This window comes from Epinephelus moara, chromosome 8 (genome assembly GCF_006386435.1).
Source record: "Epinephelus moara isolate mb chromosome 8, YSFRI_EMoa_1.0, whole genome shotgun sequence".
In the NCBI taxonomy this organism is placed as follows: domain Eukaryota; kingdom Metazoa; phylum Chordata; class Actinopteri; order Perciformes; family Serranidae; genus Epinephelus; species Epinephelus moara.
In genome coordinates, this window is record NC_065513.1 from 31303454 (window position 1) to 31323415 (window position 19962).

Consider the following 19962-nt stretch of genomic DNA (forward strand, 5'->3'; position numbering starts at 1 on the left):
GACACTCACCACACGATCCATAAAGTAGCTGTTCTGGAGCTTTGGATGGTTTCACATGATCTTCTTAACTGCTTGCATTTGCCCAGTTGTCAGTATTACAGATGTTTAAATTACAGATGTTTTTTTCTGCGCACCTCAAAGACATCCCTAGTCAGTTATCATAGTTTTGTATTTTTAATTTGTTTTTATTTTTGTATTTTGGTTTTATTTGTTTTTATGAGTGAAATTATTATTATCATTATTGTTTTTGTTGTTGTTGTTATTTTAATTATAGTATGGGCGGTATCTGTCAGAGACAAGATTTAAGAAGTTCAGAATAAGTATTACAATGGAAACACAACACTTTGTGAAGGCAGTTGAGTCACAGTCATGTAGACATCCCAGTCACAATAAACATGCACCAATACCTCATATTTTCTTGACTATTTTGAGCAAATTAGCAAGGACTACAACCAAAGACATGTCCTGTATATTTTTATTTTTAGATAGTTGTGTAAGTACACAATGTTGTTTCAATGAGTTATTTTTCAAAGTCTAGTTCTTATTTTATTTTAAGGTGACTTAAATGTTTATTTTTTTCACACCTTGATTATTTTTTTTGTAATTTTAGTTATCTATAATAATTTCAATCCATGTTTGCTTGAAAGTTTAGACTGAAAGACAGTTAACTAAATAGACAGAAAACAGCTGGAAGCTCCTAAACTGTTTCTGAATGAACCTTGTGGTGAGATGTCAAATGTAATCAGGAGTTTGATTCATGCAAGAGGCTAAAAGTTAGGATACCTCAGCCTCTATTCCTTCTTCTAATTTGACTTTTTTTTTTTAAATCAACTTTATGGAATTATACTCTTAAAAAAAACCTGTAGATATTAAAATTTATGGTATTTTTTATTTTTAATATTTTTATGAGAAGTTAAAGGTGTAGTCATTTTCATCTCAAAATTCAAAATTTGCAGGTTGTTTTTAATTAAATTATAGCATTTTATTTCAATGGGTTGTTGTGATTGGCTAACGTCTTTCATGTCGTCATTTCCGATTGTCAGCTCGTACACTTCCGGAAGAAGCGGAAGACAACAGTGGAAGATTCGCTGCTCATATGCCGAATTTATAAACAACAAAACAGAAACAAAAGTTTTGATTTGAACCTTTTGACAACCAAAGACCTAAGCTGTCGACATGGTGAGTAACACTCTTATTTCGTCCAACGATGACGATTCATTAATGTCAAAACAAACCGTACTCGGAGCAGTTCAGCTAGCTCAGCTAGCTAGCGAGCGGCTAACAACAACACGAAAGCTGCCCTGTCATGATGGAATTAACCGTTACAGTCCTACGTGGATGTTATCATCTGCTGTAAAAATGTCAGATGTATGTGTGTTTTACTGGTGGGATTTGGTTTGTTCCACAGTTTGCTTTCCAAGCATTCGACCACCCGATGTCCCGGGGGTTTCAGAACCGCTTCTCCACTCAGTACCGCTGCTACTCGGTGTCCATGCTGGCAGGTCCCAACGACCGCTCCGACGTGGAGAAAGGAGGCAAAAGTGAGTGTTACTGTCACAAGAGATGCTTAAAACTTTCGCACACCTCTAGTTAAACGTCTTAGAGCAAACTGTTTTTGTCATCTTTGATCGAGTCAGGGAAACTCTACCGTAAAGAAAATAATAGGGAATTTAGTTTCCCCCCCCCCAACAGCCCAGTTCCTGTGTTTCTACTCCCAAGTCTATGACCCCTGTTTGACGCAGTGTTTCCTAAGCTTGACGGCCCACTCAGAAGCCTGTTTTTGTACTTAAGTGTTTTTATTGCACATTTCTTTTGTTAAAGGGACAGAGTGGTCATTAGGTGACTAGAAACATGAGCTACCCTGCCAGTGAATCACCCCTGCTTTCTAGAGTTGGTCAGTTTATTATATTCTGCTGACTCATGTTCAGCTTTGTCTCAGTGCCCGGTGCAGTGCAGCCAACTTTTTGTTTGCAAGGTATAGTCCCTTATGAACTAGATTGGGACTGCACAATGAATAAAAATCAAAAAATCAAAATCTCAATATAGCCAAGTGCAATATCCAAATCACGGGAGGTGCATGTTTTTGATAAATGTAAAATGTGTCACAACATAGCATTATAAATGCAGCATTGTGGTACTATAGAGATGCCCTGGCCTACAACTCATATTCCAGACATAAGGGAACATGTTTGTTTGGTACAGACTAGGGGTGGGCGATATGGCCCTGAAATATTATCATTATTATTACAAATTTGTAAAAAAAATAAATAAATGAAATAAAAAAACATACATATACACACATTGTATTATTAATTTAAGAACATGGAATTGCAACACAGTAGGTGATATAGTTTTACATGTTACCCTAACAGTTTGCCATCAAATATTCAGTGGAAAATAAACAAAAATTATCTCTCAGTTCTTTAGTTTGTAAACAACAACAGTAACGCAGAGTGAGATTTAGATTCTGTATACAATATCAGTAGTTTAACAAAATAAAATCTACAACAAATTACACATTTAAACAGCTTCCAAACACAAAAATGTACCCTAGGATCTGTATATATAAATCAGCAGGTTATTTCCTTCTTTTAGTAAAATCCTAAATGACTGAGTTGGTTGTTTTTTTTCCACCTGGACCTTTACGCTGATGCCATTTCTCCTCTAATCATCACGCTGTAACCTGTGACAGGCTGTTATGCTATGATAACTACTATACATGGAGTTCTTTGTCAAGCCGGGAGTGTCACGTAGGTTTACATTACCAAAGGTTCATGACAAAATGACTTGATGACACTGAGTCTTGTGTGCGTACGGCGATAGAGGAGAGGGAGAGACGTTATGCTGCTGCTCGAGGAGCTGCTAAATGAGTTCCCTCTGAGCGGTAACTCGCTAATAGAGTCTGAGAAGTCCGGGGCAGTTCATAAAACATCCAGGACATCACAGTTTATTCCACACTACTGAAGCTGCTCCTCTTTTTGGAACCACTGCAATACAGTACAATACACACTACAATACTACAATAATTTCGCTTTCAGCCATGCTTGTTGTTGCTGTGGGTAACAGTATGATGTCAGTATGTCAAGCCGAAAATATCGCTAGTATCATGATATGAATTGTTTATATCATATTAAAAATTATACAAATGTTATCGTGAACAAAATGATATGGTACAGACCCCAGCTAAAATCATAATTTTTACATATCTATTTTTTTCAGTGAAAATGAAAAGCAAAAATTACCATTCCCACTAAAATTGCAACCGCAATAACTGCAGCATTTTATAGCAGTTGCTGCACCATAATTCCCCCGAGTAATTGTGGTTTGACTTTTTGTTGGTATGGTGATATATTCCTCCTGACGTTATGTTTAAAAATGTTGCATAAATGACCCAGTTTTTGTAAGGATCAAACTGGTATCATACCTGTACCTTATGTGTTCAACAACTTTTATATATTTTACGTATTTGTTGTTGTTGTCTCAACTAATAAGCGGTTTCTTTTTCAGTAATAATGCCACCTTCAGCTCTTGACCAGCTCAGTAAGTTTAAGTTAAATCAAGCACCTCTTCATTATAAAAGTCCTGTATGAGCCTTCTATGAATCTAAGCATTCTGTTACTGTTACTTGTACAGGCAGGCTTAACATCACCTACCCAATGCTGTTCAAGCTGACCAACAAGAACTCAGACAGAATGACACACTGCGGCGTTCTGGAGTTTGTGGCAGACGAGGGAATCTGCTACCTGCCACACTGGGTGAGAAACAGTTTGATGTCGCCGCCTCTAATGTTCTCTGCTGATTAAATGCTTTTAAAGCCACTCTGTAGGCATCAGTCAAAGCAGCATTTATATTTGCTTTATTTTGTTTGCTGCAGATGATGCAGAATCTTCTGCTGGAGGAAGGTGGTCTGGTCCAGGTGGAAAGTGTTAATCTTATGGTTGCCACATACTCAAAGTTCCAGCCACAGAGCCCTGACTTCCTGGACATTACAAACCCCAAGGCAGTGTAAGAGATATCAGCTAGGAACTTTAAACTGACCTTTTCCACATTTTGTGTTTAATTATATTGATTAAGTTTTCACTTAATTACAGACTGGAGAATGCATTGAGAAACTTTGCCTGCTTGACAACTGGTGATGTCATCGCCATCAACTACAATGAAAAGGTAAATTAACTTACTTAAATTAGTGTTGGACTAATATATGAATATGTTTTGTCTTTATTTTTTCTCATGAATACACTTCTAATGGAATCTGAATTTGTTTCAGATATATGAGCTGCGAGTAATGGAAACCAAGCCAGATAAAGCAGTGTCTATCATCGAGTGTGACATGAATGTAAGATCCTCTATAGTATCACAGATAACAGTGAATTACTGTGTTGTGATCTCCACTTTAAATGTGTCGTGACTCTGTTTCTCAGGTGGATTTCGATGCTCCTTTGGGTTACAAAGAGCCTGAACGACGACCTCAGCACCAGGAGGAACCAACAGTAAGGATCAAACCCCAAAGGTACCTGCAGATTTTGTGCTCTGAACAGTTTGATAAAACGTATTTCTTCACAGGAGGAAGAAGCAGATCCCACCAGCTACGCTGACATGGACATGGGATTCAGAGTGAGTAAATGTTGCTGTGGGTTCAGAGATAAATAAATGTCCCTACCACTACTAATGACTGTAATAATTGGAGGTGATGTAACTCCTATTCTGTTTCCTATCATCAGGCTTTCACTGGCTCTGGCAATCGTTTGGATGGTAAAACAAAAGGGATTGAGCCCAGCCCTGCCCCTCTTTGCCCAAGTGAAATCAAAAGGTAATGTTCAGTATTTACACGTGGACACAAAGTGGCATACAAATAAAAAATTGTAACATAATGGTTTAACTATTCAACATGATGATTGTGTAACATTACAAGGTCCCTCCATTAGGATGTTTTTTGGTGTTTAATGCCTTTATTAGGCAGCAAACAGGGAAGCAGTTAGGAAATGAGGGAGAAGAGAGATGGGGAATGATTTACAGCCAGGTTCTGATTCTGGGGATGTTGGGGCTCAAGCTCAGCACTTTGGAAACACCTAAATACTCTAACCAATCGAGTGCCTAACCCACAAAAATCAGTAATGGAATTAAACATAATTGGAATAGTCATTAACGACATGATGAAAACTGCAAAGGAATTTAATACCTTTTTCATACAATCAGCTGGGGAATTGGCAGCAACTTTCCAACCTCTACAATTACGAGATACATTGAGAGACCAGTCAATGTTCTTTTGCATAAAAGAGGTAGACCAAAGTGAGACTAATAAAGTCATAAAGTCATACCTCTTGTATTAAAATACACAGTTCTCTTTTGCTAACGTCATGTGGTCAGCTTATCAAATCACTCGTCCATCGTGCTTGTGACGGCACAACATGGAAACATTAATTGTGCCTTCCACAACTATGCTGTGTTATCTAGCACAGTCGTGCTAGGTGAGCTAGCAGTAGATGCACACTTCCTTCTGCTTGATAATACAGTCGGTAGGTTTAGTTCATTAGAAAGAAAATAGTTCCTACATGAAACTGCTCATAAGGTCTGTAGATTATCCTGAGTAACCAAGTCATGATTTCTGGAAAGAGTCTCTCAATCTAGATTGATGAATAAAACTACAGGTAAGAGGAAAATAAATATTTTTGATTTTAGCTTGAAGCCACCAGGCACCTCACACTTAGTATTTTTAGTCCTATGGCTATCATAGACGATTTCTTAGAGAGGATTAAATCTTTCATAGGTTTGTTGCGGGTCGGTTGGTGAGCTGAATTTAAACATACAATTAATTAATTTATTTTATTAAACCTGTAGCAGCTACTATCAATGAAAAAAGTTGTTAAGGAGCTGAGTAGGCTAGTAACTGTGACTATTTGAATAAAATCCATTCTGAAGTCCAGAGACTTTTATTTTGATTTATTAAACAAACAACTGAGATAACTAAAGCAAAATGAGATGAAATATTTGGTGATGTGATAATGGTTGACAGAAAACACCAGAGCCAAAAGCTCACCCTCTTTTCTGAAAGCTGCCACGCCAGTGAAGGAACAGGTAACATAATATGAAACCACACCCAGGAAGTCTCTTGAGATTAAAATGTCTTTTTTCAAAGGAGACCTGGCCAAGATAGTGCACCATTGCAAGGTTACAAAAAATATAAAACAGGGCATGTCAAAAACAGACAGAGGAGACAGACACACTACAAAATCCAGCTTCGGAATAATAATTATACTTTTCAGTTTTTTATCAGAGCTTTGAACTGTCCAAGAGAGACAAAATTATTAAGGCGCGAAACAGGAGAAAGCTGTTCTACCAAGTTCTACACAAATCCTTGGCACAGGGTAGAGCTGCCATCTAGTGGAGCTAAAATCATAATAGCTGTTGGTGAGTGATAAAAGATTGCTCAGTTAAGAAGGGAGTTTACTCATTATGGATTTGTAAATAAAAATATACCGATGCTCCTGTCTTCTTAGGCTTAAAGAAGGCCAGGAACCTAGATCATAAAATATACAGTCATGTGTGCGTGACAATGACTTGGATATAAAATGTAGAGAACTTTGATACAGAGAGTCAGGGCATCACAGTATAGAGTTGTAGTCTCTAACAAGTTCTGGCTGTGTGAGCTATTTTGTATAATTTTCTGTGATTTCTGTGATGAAGTGTTTCTATGATGCCCTGTGAGTGACCGCTATGGTACAGAGGAGCATGGCAGGAAGTGACAAAATGCCTTGTCTGACAGCTGGAAAAACTAAAGTCTGAAGCCTGCAGGAGAATTGCCAAACTGTGCATTATGCTGCCAAACCAAGACTGTGTCCACGCCCTTCTAATTGTCCATGTTTGGGTTTCTGCAGGCAATAAACTCTCTGCTGCTTGTGGCTCACTCCACGTCATCTTGTTTTGGTGTCAAATAACGTGGTCAGCTTGCTTTTAGAAGATGTAATTCACAGATTGGCCATTCAGCGAATTGCAAAATACAACAATAGACTCACCTCTGCTTGCAGCATCTTACAGCAAGAATGTGTCAAAATGTTATCTTTGTACCACTGCACAATGTGACATATTAATTCCTGAGATCGTCAGAGTTCCACTCTGCGTGGAGACCTTTAGCGGTGCCTGTTTAATCTGTGTTACTACAAATCACTGAACATTGAACCTTTTTTACCAGTGTTTTAATCATAATCTTCCATCTCACAGAGGCATTCCCAACTACGAGTTCAAAATTGGCAGGATCACCTTCATCAGAAACTCAAGGCCTCAGCCCAGGAAAATTGTAGATGATGTAAGAAATGTGAAGGATTTTATCAACTGTTTATGAATATTCAACAACGCTATGTTTGCAGCATATCAGTACAGTTCCTCACTCTTTTCCAGTACTTATACTAAATAATTTTATTGTGTGATTAATTCTGTTTATTTATATAGAATTCCCTACATAAATTTTGTTATGCAGCACTCATGCTGTAGTTTACAATTATAACTACTTTTAAATCTCTTCTTATTCTCACAGGATGATGCCATGAACAGATTCATCGCCTTCTCAGGAGAAGGGCAGTCACTACGCAAGAAGGGCAGAAAGCCGTGAAGGATCCCAAGTGAAGAGACTGGCCAATGTGCATAGACTCATCATATCTATTGTCACCTTCAACAACAAAGTAAAAAACAAACAAACCTGGCTTTCAGATGCATTGGCATTTTGTCTCCCTGTCCCTTTGAAATGGGATTTTTGCTCTCAAGGTGGGAGTATTTGTAATTAAAACTCCGACAGTAATGTATTGCTCAACAAAAGCTGAGCTTCATAAAATGCTGTGTGGAGTTTGTATCACCACACCACCAACACAACGAGGAACTTCTGGAGTTTTGTCGTGATATTGGAGCATTTTCCCCCTTTTTCCATAATTGTTGCATTTTTACAAATGACTTGAAATATACTGTTATCCAGAGCCACATTCAAATGACACAATGGAGCAATAAAAGCTCTATCCTTTTGTTTCTAATTTTAATGAAAATAAGTTTATGTTTGAGTTTTTTCTGAGCTGGAGGAGTAATTTGCAAGTTTTTCTTTTTTTTCTTGGCTTATTTATAGACAAATAAAGGATTGTGTTTGAATTAATTAATTGTCACTAATGGTTACTTTTGTTATGTATGTGCATGCATGTCAACTACCAGATGAAACAGGTACATAATAGGATGTTTCTGTATTCATTGTATTTTTCTTGACTCAAATTAGATTTATTTATGATTTATAACTGATTGTCTAGATCTAATTAGACAGTGTAACAACGGGATAAAATTACAAGAAATATGCAAGTAATTATTTATAACAACAATAGATAATGGGAAAACCCAAAAAGGTGAAGGAAGAAATGTCTGTCTAAAACAGGTTCTTGACATATCAAATGCAGAGTAACTTAAAATGAAATGGTCATAGTTATGGTTACTACAATTATGGTATGTTAAGTCAATCATCGTTAGTTTTATACACAAATTCCTGTTTTATTTTGATGTTTACGGCTGGAAAGTGCTTCATATGAGTTTCTTCAAAGTAAGGGCTGTAGAATCGTGTTTTAGCGCTTTTATTGTGAAACGCTATCGAACCGGAAGTGTTGCTGTATTGGTTAGCGAGGCTAGCAATGGACCGGTCTGGTGGAGCATCGTGGAGGGTAATTAATTAAAACATTTTGTAAATTACGCTTTTAGCCAAATGTCCTGTTTAAATTTCACTTACCTTGTTCATGATATTCCTGATAACAAGTGGAAAGAGCCAAATTTGACCCAAATAGTCAGCAAGGTGATTAGCTATCGTTGCTAAATTGCCGAAGTAACCTTAGCTAACGTTAGCAATGTCAGTTAGACTAAAGGGTTTTAACAGAAACCCTCAGTTTTTTACCTGATTCACTGCATTATCTGAAATCTACCTTTGCTATAGTCAATGAAAATAGAAAAATACATGGAAGTATAGATGGTTGTAACGTTAGATGAGCCACTGAGGTTCATCTAAACCTAAGCGACCTGAGGGAGGTGCTGTTCTCTTTTCAACTCAGTAAGCTTTATTGGCATGACACTTCTTATGGGTTGCCAAAGCACAATTATAATTGAAAATAGTGAAAATTCAAAAACATTTAACAACAGTGTATTATTACAAATACTAAGACATGCATTTTAAAGGAGATAAAAAAACGTATTAAGTGAAGGAGTAAATAAAAAGACAGTGTGATCTGTGATGAGATGAACTATATGTTGTTTTGTTGGTTGGCTGTGACATGCACTGACATATCTTGCTGCATCTATAGCGCTAAGAAGATGTTGCATTTTAGTCTGGTCAGAGAGTGTATCAAATTCTTGGAGTTTACATTTAATTTTTGTGAAGAACTTTGTTCTGATGTCTTTATATTTAGCAGGAAATGTTGCTCTGTCTACACCTGTCTCTGAGGACAGAGCTGACACAGCCTGTCTTCTCTAGGCAGCCAGGTCTGCCTGTGTCTGCCAGTCTCTATGGCCAGGCTGTGATCACTGAGTCTGTACATAGTCATTGTCTTTCTGAGATTGTGATCTGTCACAGCGGTCAGATAGTATGCCATTGTGTACTGTCTGTTCAGGGCCAAATAGCATTGATGTTTGTTTGGGGTTTTTGTGGTAGATGTCCAATGGTTTATCTTTAACTATAATTTGACTGGGCTGGATTGTGTAAGGGTTGTCCTGAAGCCCTGTGCTGTTAGAGGAGGGGAGCTTCAGGACCGAGAGGACTAACTGAGAGGACTCCTCTCTATGTTCTCTTATTGGCAAAGTAAAGCCTTGTAATGGTATGAGTTGGGGTCCCTTGTTTTTAGGTGTTTGTAGAATTTCATTGCTCTTTTTTGAATCCTAATTAAAATGGAGAGTTTGTAAGTGGTGTTCCTGTGGACTCTGAGTATATTCTTTTTCTCTAACGGTATCATTAGTAAGTAAACACCATTGCATTTTATTTATTAAACAGTATTACTTAGTGTTTTAGAAAGCCTCCTGTTAATGGACAGTTCATAAATTCTATCATGTGCACACCCAAAGTTTTAAATGGATAAAATATAAAAAAAATAATCTTATGAATAACAGACAAAATAAATGCTAAAAATAGTGAAATAATCTACATTTAAATGGCATGAAATGATTGAATCCTGCATGTTTTCACAATTAGTTTATAGCAGGTCATTTTTATTTAATTTTAGTATCAGAATGGCCCTTATCCACAGTTTTTTCACAACGGCATTTATCTCCAATGATTTGATTAATTTTCATTTAATAATGTCTCTTTTCTGCTAACCAATTCTCAGTCAGTCAAGACAAACAATCTTCGGCCTCACTGAAAACCATAACCAACTGCACATGTTGAGTTCTCCTCAGGTTGATCCTTACATCTAACATGAGCTTGTTTGGTGTAACTAGAAAAGTGGAAGTGATGCACATACTTACCAGAGACTCAACAGTAGGGAGTCAAAATAATACTTTTTGAAGTTGGTTTGGTGACAGTTCCTGCCTTTGTCTGTTGGTACAGCCACCCCGAGCCTGCGATGACTACTGGAGTGAATTCAAACACTGCAAAAGCTTGAGGAACCGTTTCCACCACTATTACGCTTACGGTACTTCCCCATCCTGCCAGCAGTGGAAAGAGGACTACCATAACTGCAGAGAGTGGGAGAAACACAGAGGCATAGAGGCCAAGGTACAGCAGCAGGAAATCACATTGTTTAAAGACATAAACAAGTGACCTTTATTAATGTCCTGAAGAATACATCTAAACACTTGAAGACAGTTTTATAAATTATATGTCTGTGTTGCAGGAAGCTTTGCAGAAGAGTGAGAGGAACAGAGTCGCAGAGCAGAAAAACTTCACCCCAGTGTGGGAACTAAGGCGAGACCCTCCCAGAGACTGGCACATGCCCCTGAATCAGGAAAAGCCCCAGGACTCCTGAACTGTCACTAATGACCTGCTGTCTTTGTTCCATGGCGGCGAAAGCAAAGTGAAATGAAGATTCAAAATTCTTGTCACATAACAGACTTAATGAAATCGTTCAGAGCCATGTGCTGGAGAGACTGGTCATCACATATTGCCACCTCCAGCTCTACTCAGTGAGCCTCTGAATGGAAACAGTGGTAGCAGCACCTAGTGGTCAATGATGGGGATGACAGCGTGTATTCAACTAATGAATTACAATATGATCTCTGCAAAGGCAGTGTTGGGGTTGTTGTTTTTGTTTTGTTTTTTTGCCCATTATAAATAATTCTCTAAAGCTTGTGTAAACTGAATCACAAAGGCTGACTTCACTCAGTCTCATTGTAAATGAGTTTTAATAGTAATTGCCTTGTTTTTCTGTGTACAGTGTAAGAAAAGGGCAGTAACGGGTCAAATTATGCAGTGGATATATTTTTAAAATTCCATATTTAAACCAAGAAACAAAGGATCTATTGTGCATTGTTTAGATAAGTTATAAAGTAAAATGTTAATGCTCCACTAGAATGTAGTAACACGTAATGTGCAGTCTTTGTTGGTATCGAACGGGCGAGTTGGCCTGAGTAAGCCTTTCAGCATTTCTCAAAAGGACCATATGAATTGTCTTCAACCAAGGTAAATATTCTTCTTTTTGATGCTGTAGATACTTGTCCATGATAATATATTATTAATACATTAATGACAGAATTCAGCTTCACAGTATCACCTCACACAGAGTTGTGCATTTGCAGTTTTCTGCCTTATGTAATCTAATATGGCTTTACCCTTTAACTGTCTAAAATTACTCTGAAAAAATTGGATCAATAAAAAAAAGTACACTTTATTTTCCACTTTCTTTTGTTAAGTTTTATACAGAAATGTGAATGTGAACAAAAAAAATCAACGCATAATTTCCATGAATGTTGTTGCATTTGATTCTGACATGAAACAGCTGAGCTGGCTGCACAATTCAAGAAACACAGAAACACATTTGCAAAGTGTCCTTCACACCTCCACATGCAGGCTGTTTAAAGGCTGCATCTTGGCTTACTGAATCATGTACGAATACACTAAATACATGACAACACACAGAGGCTGCTCCGACAGCTGTTCCTTGTCCTTCACTGCGTGTAAACTCTAGTGATGTCGGTGTATTTCCCATCAGGAGCTTCATAATCAGTCTTTGGTGGTGTGTAGGCAGGACCTTCATGAGTGAAGGGAAACAGAAGGGGGTCTGGCTTCAGCGCTGCCTGATACAGCTCCTCAGACTCTAACTTCAGCTCCTTCAGCGCCTCCCTCTGTGCTTTTATAGCATCTTCAACAGCCTGGACTTCAGCCATGTGCTGCTCCTGCAAGAACAAAGACAGAACAGAGCATCAAATATGGCCCACTAAGTGTTCATGATGGAGAGCAGAGGTCAGAGGTAAGATTCTCTGTAAAATCTTAAGTGGTGAAGGTGTAAGAGGCAAGTGGTGACCTGTTTGTATATACTCCACTTCTTCAGCAGCAGGGCTCGACCCTCACTTTCTTCAAATGACAGCCTCGGTACAGAGCGTTCCCTTTGTAAGAGAAGAAGAAAAAAACAATTTACAGCACTCTAAAGTCAGCGGGCACCACAGTAGCAAGGAGAGAACAAAAGGTACAGTAAGTCCAAGAAAGACTAATGACGCATAAAGGCAAATCCATAAAATAAATTAAGATGTGTAATTTTAATATCGAGTAGTCATTAGACAATGTTCTTGTGATGCTTTAATGTGTAAGAACAACACCAGCTTCATTCTTTAATGTATGTTACCACACCCAGCACTGCAGGCAGGTTCACATGCCCTGGCAAAAATCTGACCAGATTAATTACACATGACAGTGTGGACAATAGTGAAATGAGCTGTACCTTGTTTCATCCAAGCATTTGGCTGGAATAAGTTGGTCCTCTATGGGGATAAGCTCAGGTGGAATCTTCTCCAGCCTCTTCAGCTTTCTTTTCATCCTCTCTCTGATCATCTGCTCCCGTCTTGGATCCACTTTCTTCTTCTTTTTGGGCTCCGCTCTTAAAACACAAAGCACATATCTACGTTAGCACATTCAGCCACAGAAATATTTTGAAACGTCTGGGATATATATGAATATAATATATTGATACTGTGACATTAAACGTGATTTTGGGTTTTGGCTGTACACATGTGTGACTGAGTAGTATCAGGAGTTTCCTCTAGCCCCACGTCCAGCCCTCTGCATTGTGACCATTTAATGCAGTGCACACAAAGATCCAGAAATCAATCAGCGCTGAAATAACACCCGCTCACTTTTGTTGTGCAGCTTAGTTTTTTTGAACTAGTGAATTAATCAATTGACGGATCTACAGAAAATGAAGTGACAATAAATTTGATAATGAGGTCATCATAAAGCAACAAGGCCGATGCCATTCTCTGATTTCAGCCTCTCAAGATTGAGGGTTATTTTACTGCTTTGGTTTTCTTCATTTTACATCACTGTAAATTACATATTTGGACAATATGTAGATGCCATGTTGGATTCTGGAAACAGTTTTGGGGCATTAATTGATAAATAAAATAATGAAATAACTGCCTATTTAAAACAGGCCCACTAGATTGGCAGTTAAATGCAGGACCTGTCTTAATATTAGGCAATGTTTTAGTGGTGCATATTCGTCAACAAATTCATGTAATTACCAAAACACAACAGACATGCAGTGAACCTTGAACTTCACTGCTGGTTGTGAATGCAGATGATTTATTATCCAGCCTCGATCATACCTCAGTGGGGCAGAAGTCTTCAGTGTCATCACAGGAGCAAGCCAAGGACTCTGTACAGCACGTTCTCCCAACAGGTAGCTGCGGAACAACACGTAACAAACAAAACACGGGTCACGCGGGGGTGTTTATCAACCACAGTATTGATTTAGCATTATTTCTCTGTTGAATAACCTTAGCCATGTTAGCTCCAGGTAGCTAGCTCCTTGTTAGCTCTTCACATCGTAGCACAAACACTCACCTTGACGGAGCGGTGTGTCGAGATAAAACCCTGCAGAGACAGCGCGATAAAGCCACAGACATGTTTCCACTGCGTGTTGTTTCACTTTAAACTCACTTGCCATAAAAATGTTCACATGTAGTTGTTTCGCCTGTCCCCTTGCCTGAGTGACAGGGCAGACGTGTCGCGAGAAGATGACGTAATCGACCGGCCACGCTTTTGATTTCAGCGGCGCACTTTCGAGTATACTTGTCTTGCTTAAAATAAAAATAAACCGCATTAAAGATACAATACTTCGTCGGTGCTATAAATATTAAAATAAACTACTCTCTGAATATTTTAAAAATATTTATTAATGTCTTAGTTTGAATTTATATGTAACTTTTTTTGTCGAATCTGACTGCACGAGTGGAAAGTTAGCCGGTGCTGCTATTTAGGCGAAAGGTCGCAGGACTCAGGTTTTTATACGCTGATCACCACACACTGGTCCAGAGCCACACGAAGATTGAAGTTTGATCCTGACAGTGGCGAACCGATTCAGCATCATGGCGCTTATCAGAGGTAAACAAACACATTTCACTTCACAACAGGAAGCAAAAAATAAGCAAGAATGGATAAATGTGGACCTGAGCTGTGCTGCTTTTATTGTAAATGTTTGGGCTACTTTTGTCCTATCTATGACTCAGTGTGGGATCATTACTGATCTAAAATGAATGTCTCCACCTTAAAGTTGACTTTATGCCCATTCTTAATGTGAGGACAGTTTTAAAACGTTTTGTGATCACAACGGCACTGCAAAATAGGCGAAAGGTGACAAGACGGTGCCATGATCATCAACAGCTGTTTGTTGATGGCATCCCAATCTTTACCTTTCAATTTATTTCAGTGCAAATTATAATAATGATCGAAATGAATTACTTCATTAGTGTCGGAAGAACTCCTTACTTAAGTTAAAATAGTAACATAACAGTGGTACAATACGTTACTCGCGTGAAAAAGTCCAACATTTGAACACTTTGTTCAAGTAAAAATATCAACAGCAAAATGTATCAGAAGTAGAAATATGAATTAATAACTGACATATTTCAGTGGAAATAAGGTAAGGTTTATTCCACTTAGAAGTCTTGGCATTGTGTTCTGTAAAATTAATGGCATTAAATCAAGCAAGGTAGATTATTAACAATGTCATATTAACAAGCAGTAGCCTGCTTTATTGGATTATAAAGATTGAACCATTAACGTGCAAGCTGCAGTCTGGTAGGTTAGGTTCCCCACACTTTTACTACTTAAGTGTAGCTGAATTTATGTAAATCTTATTATACATGTGGGATATAAAACAGTATTTGAAAAAGAACCAGTTGTAACAACAGATCTCAGATAATGTAAAGCAAAGTAAAAAGTACAATATTACTCCCTGACATTTAGTGGAGTGGATGTATAAAATAGCATGAAATGGAAAATTCAAATAAAATACAAGTACCACATACAAGTACCACAAAACCCAAAGCAGTTAGTTGTGTAAACATGCTTTGTTTAACCTGTTGTTTAAAGTTGTTTAACGTTTGTTTAACAAATTGCACAACATTAAACAAACTACTCTGGCACAAGTCAGGTGTTACAAGTTTAGTAGGAAATGCCATGGCGGGTCAAGGCATCCTGCGTCCCCTGACACGTAGCAGAGGGAAGTCCACAGTTCAATGTCTGAATAAACTAATAGCCTTATCTACAAAGAATATTAAGATAACTATCTGACCTACCCACATACCACTAGTTGCTTGTTTATTATGAATACATTATTGCATTATTGCAGCAATATCCATCACTCAGAATGTTGAGATACATGTGCATGTCTTTTAAATCAGTTATTTTCAATTCTGGTTTAGATAAAGTAAACAGTCCAGGGTAATAAAAAAAAGTAAATGTCCATTACTTTTTTCTCTTTTTTAAGTGTTTGCAGATGAAGAAAGTTACGAAAGATGTAAACAATTTAAGGTCCAGTGTGTAGGATTTAGGGGGATATATTGGCAGAAATGGAATATAATATAATAAATATGTTTTCTTGTTGTGTTTTCATTACCTTAGAATGATCCTTTTATATCTACATGCAAAGTGGGTCCTCTCCCACTGTCTACGATATTGTTTCTACAGTGGCCCAGAACGGAAACCAAACACTGGCTCTAGATAGGGCCATTTAGGTTTTTGCATTTTTGTGCCACAGTAATTCTCCTACACATTTGACACATGGGAGAAGTGTCAGTTTGTTGCAATCTGCAACTGCAGCCACCAGATTCCACTAAATCCTTAAGTCTTCTTTAATACAGCATGTTTTTTTGAAGAAGACAAATGTTGTTTACCTTGCCTTGAAAACACATTCACCACACCCCTGTTTCAATGCTGTAATTGAATTATGTAAAAAATGAATAGGCATAGTTTCTATTTGGTTAAAAAAAATCATAATAATTCTCCCAAAACCCTGATGTTAATCAGTTGAAAATGCCCATTTGTGAGAAAAATATTCATTACAAAGAGCTTTTACTCTACTTTGAGGACTGAAAATCCAGAGGTAGTGCTTTCCCTAGCCCCTCCAGTCCAGTTTGATCCATCTGATGTTAGTGTTCTGGCTGTGGCTCAGCGGTGGGTAGCATAGGTGTAGACTTCGGAGGGGATGCAGGGGACACATGCCCCGCATTATTTACAACATGTGCATTTGTTCCTCCAATTTTCATTGTCGAATAATTTGTCAATTGTTTGGTGTATAAAATGTCATAAAATGGTGAAAAATGTCAGTCAAGGCAGGGCAAGGCAAGACAGCTTTATTTATATAACACAACCCAAAGATATTTAGTTTACTGTTTATAGAGGAGTTAAATAAATACAGAAAATATTCATATTGAAGAAGTTGGAATCAGAAAAATCTTGCCTTTTTCTCTTAAAAAAATACTCAAACCAATTAATCAATTATCAAATAAGTTGGTGATTGATTTAATGGTTTAAAACTAATTGATTAATTATTGCAGCTCCAGTTTGAAGTCCTTGTCCTTGTACTAAAATACTCTGTTTCTCCTCAGGTGTATTTGTAGTAGCTGCCAAGCGCACTCCGTTTGGTACGTATGGTGGTGTGCTGAGGGATCACAGTGCAACAGACTTGGCTGAACATGCTGCCAAAGCTGCCCTTGCTGCAGGGGGCGTGGCACCAGAACTTATAAACAGTGTCATCATGGGAAATGTTATGCAGGTGCCTACAATCCAACAGATCAACACCCACATTTAACAGAGCAAGCTTATTTGTGTGCTGCCCAGTTTCCTTGGTTTGGTCCTCACCTTTTAATTTCTCTTAACCTACCCCTTTTATTTCAGAGCTCAGCCGATGCACCCTACATTGCTCGCCATGTGGGTCTGAGGTGCGGTGTTCCCATCCCAGTTCCTGCTCTTACTGTGAACAGACTGTGTGGATCTGGTTTCCAGGCCATTATCAACGGTGCTCAAGTAAGCACACCACTGAGAACGAAAAGCATTCTGGCAGAAACACAAACGTAGAATAATGCAAAATATTGTACACTGTTATATAGTGACAGCGAGCATGGTCCCAACATTAGTAAAAGTGTAATGTCATATATCAATTCAACATAATGTGTCTTGACTTTTGTCCTGTTGTTCCAAAATAAAACCCTGTTACCTTGTGTGTTTGCAGGAGATTTGCCTCAAGGAGTCGGAGGTGGTCCTGTGTGGAGGCTCAGAGAGCATGAGCCAAGCCCCGTATGCTGTTCGCAACATACGATTTGGTACGAAGTTTGGAGTCGATCTCAAGGTTGGCTTATGGATGATTTTCTCTACTTTATAATCCCCAACACTTGACACAAGTTAATATGTGATGGCCACAAAGACAGCTTGTTATGACACCCCCGAAGCTTTTGACACAAACATAAAAACCTCTCCTCCTCGCCTGCCTGACAGCTGGAGGACACCTTGTGGGCGGGTCTGACTGACCTGCACATCAAAACCCCAATGGGCATCACAGCAGAAAACCTGGCCGAGAAATACCAGATCACACGAGACGAAGTTGACAGCTACGCACACCAGACACAACAAAAGTGGAAGGCAGGTAAGATGGGTCAAATTCTTTGATATCTTTTTAATATTCCCTCAGTCTGCTCACCCTGCATATGAAAACATTGAAATATTTTGCTTTTAAGAAGAAAGGCTGGAGTTAAGAAGTTAACTTTGCTTAATAGTTATTTTGTTTTCTATTTACAGCTCATGAGGCTGGTCACTTCACGGCAGAGATTGCTCCCATCGATGTGAAAGCTAAGAAAGGCAAAGTGTCCATGGCTCAGGACGAACACCCTCGTCCACAGACCACACTGGAACAGATGGCCAAACTGCCTCCAGTTTTTAAGAAGGGAGGGACTGTTACTGCTGCCAATGCCTCGGTGAGTTTACGCCTGAGGTGTTAACTCTTTTTCAGGATCTGAGGTGATCAGTTTATTTTTATGTTAATATTTCTAGTGACATAGAACAAATATTCTGTTTTACTTTAAAGATATTCCATGCAGGATCTTTCTACTTATTTTCTGTATTTGGGATATTTATGGGCATGAATCCCCACAGCGCTCAGGTGAGGTTGTGGCTTTATAAAAAGTTAGCAACCAGGTACCAGGACACAGCAGCAGGCATCCAAGAGATTGTAGTGACTTTTTAACAAAACAGAATATCTTATCAAGCCACTGAGGGGCAAACGCGTGCACTTGTTCCGGCCGCGTGTTCTGGGCTAACAATAAACCAATGTCCAGTGTGCTTTATGTCTTTAGATTTGGCGATCCATTTATTCTCAATACAATATACACATGCTCACCATAACACAGAAGGGCGACAGCATTGTCCATATGTAAACATTATTCCATTCAGCAATTCAGTTTTTCACGCTGATACTTCATGCTTTTCAACATGCTTCCCCAACACAGTCAAAAACTATTTGCTTCCTCATTCCACACCTGATATTTATTACCTGGAGCTTACCTATATTCCCTTCACACATAAATCCTTCACCCTGTGTTCAGTTTAATAACTGCATGTGTATATGTATTTTCACCTTGTTTAGATATGGATAGAATAAACAAACAAAAATATATATGCCTCCAACAGACACCGTGCTGAAAAAAAAAGCAAATACAGTGAGGTGAAACGCCAAACAAGAGTGAATCGGGGGTTGGCTTTTACTTTTCCTTTCACTAGTGAGCGTGTTTACAAACAGTATCAGACAATCCTGCAAAGTATACCTTTAAATATTTTGAATAGTTTATTATTTCATCTTTAACATGTTCAGTTACTGTTACGTGAAATGCTATTAACACCCATTTAGTTGTTAAGGAGTTATGAATAGTGTCATTCAGAGTTCGACACTTTGATTTACAATAAAATACATCTTAATATAAAGATAATGTGAAAGCATTGATACATATCGTCATTGTTAAGGTGTGCCTTTCTTTTAAATTCCCAAGGCACGTCTCAATCAATCAATCAATCAATCAATCAATCTTATTTATAAGAGAGAGAGAGAGACTAATCATATGTGTATAATAACAGTAGAAGTATGACTAATGATAACAGCAGTAGCAGGAGGCATCTGGCAGGACCACGGCAGCAGCACAACCACACACGTCACACTATCCAGGCATTGCTGTGATAGAAGTTAACCTGCGAGACAGTGGAGCACAAAGGCTCCGGAGAAGAAGCTGAGTTAGTGACATGCAGTACGGCTGAGTTAGCAAGATGTAGGACAGGACATGAGAGAGAGAGAGAGTGAGAGAGAGAGAGAGAGAGAGAGAGAAGGAGAGAAGGAGAGAAGGTGCCCGGTGTATTATAGGAGGTCCCCCGGCAGACTAGGCCTAAGTCAGCCTAACTAGGGGCTGGTACAAGGCAAGCCTGAGCCAGCCCTAACTATAAGCTTTATCAAAGAGGAAAGTCTTAAGTCTAGTCTTAAATGT

The 19962-nt window shown here is 38.4% G+C and overlaps 4 protein-coding genes across 4 annotated transcripts in view; 3 read left to right on the forward strand and 1 right to left on the reverse strand.

The window, feature by feature from the left end:
* Positions 1 to 1034: 1034 nt before the first annotated feature.
* Positions 1035 to 8134, forward strand: ufd1l (ubiquitin recognition factor in ER associated degradation 1). The gene is made up of 12 exons (XM_050052259.1): positions 1035 to 1179; positions 1409 to 1541; positions 3508 to 3540; positions 3634 to 3755; positions 3875 to 4005; positions 4092 to 4164; positions 4268 to 4336; positions 4422 to 4490; positions 4564 to 4614; positions 4722 to 4810; positions 7219 to 7303; positions 7532 to 8134. Exons 1-12 carry the CDS (start codon positions 1177 to 1179, stop codon positions 7604 to 7606), a joined length of 933 nt encoding a protein of 310 aa, XP_049908216.1. The 5' UTR covers positions 1035 to 1176; the 3' UTR covers positions 7607 to 8134.
* Positions 8135 to 8583: 449 nt separating this feature from the next.
* Positions 8584 to 11658, forward strand: c8h22orf39 (chromosome 8 C22orf39 homolog). The gene is made up of 3 exons (XM_050052261.1): positions 8584 to 8684; positions 10553 to 10720; positions 10839 to 11658. The coding sequence occupies exons 1-3, from the start codon at positions 8655 to 8657 to the stop codon at positions 10968 to 10970; spliced, it is 330 nt and encodes a 109-aa protein (XP_049908218.1). The 5' UTR covers positions 8584 to 8654; the 3' UTR covers positions 10971 to 11658.
* A 150-nt stretch (positions 11659 to 11808) lies between these two features.
* mrpl40 (mitochondrial ribosomal protein L40) lies at positions 11809 to 14194 on the reverse strand. The gene is made up of 5 exons (XM_050052260.1): positions 14000 to 14194; positions 13762 to 13839; positions 12879 to 13034; positions 12465 to 12546; positions 11809 to 12336 (listed from the first exon to the last, which is right to left on the reverse strand). The coding sequence occupies exons 1-5, from the start codon at positions 14059 to 14061 to the stop codon at positions 12109 to 12111; spliced, it is 606 nt and encodes a 201-aa protein (XP_049908217.1). The 5' UTR covers positions 14062 to 14194; the 3' UTR covers positions 11809 to 12108.
* A 188-nt stretch (positions 14195 to 14382) lies between these two features.
* acaa2 (acetyl-CoA acyltransferase 2) overlaps positions 14383 to 19962 on the forward strand; it is a 12355-nt gene continuing 6775 nt past the window's right edge. The window contains exons 1-6 of the mRNA XM_050052258.1: positions 14383 to 14539; positions 17047 to 17213; positions 17336 to 17464; positions 17670 to 17786; positions 17933 to 18080; positions 18233 to 18408. Of these exons, the coding sequence (XP_049908215.1) occupies positions 14524 to 14539; positions 17047 to 17213; positions 17336 to 17464; positions 17670 to 17786; positions 17933 to 18080; positions 18233 to 18408 (753 nt within the window). The 5' untranslated portion in view covers positions 14383 to 14523. The remainder of the gene's footprint in view (positions 14540 to 17046; positions 17214 to 17335; positions 17465 to 17669; positions 17787 to 17932; positions 18081 to 18232; positions 18409 to 19962) is intronic.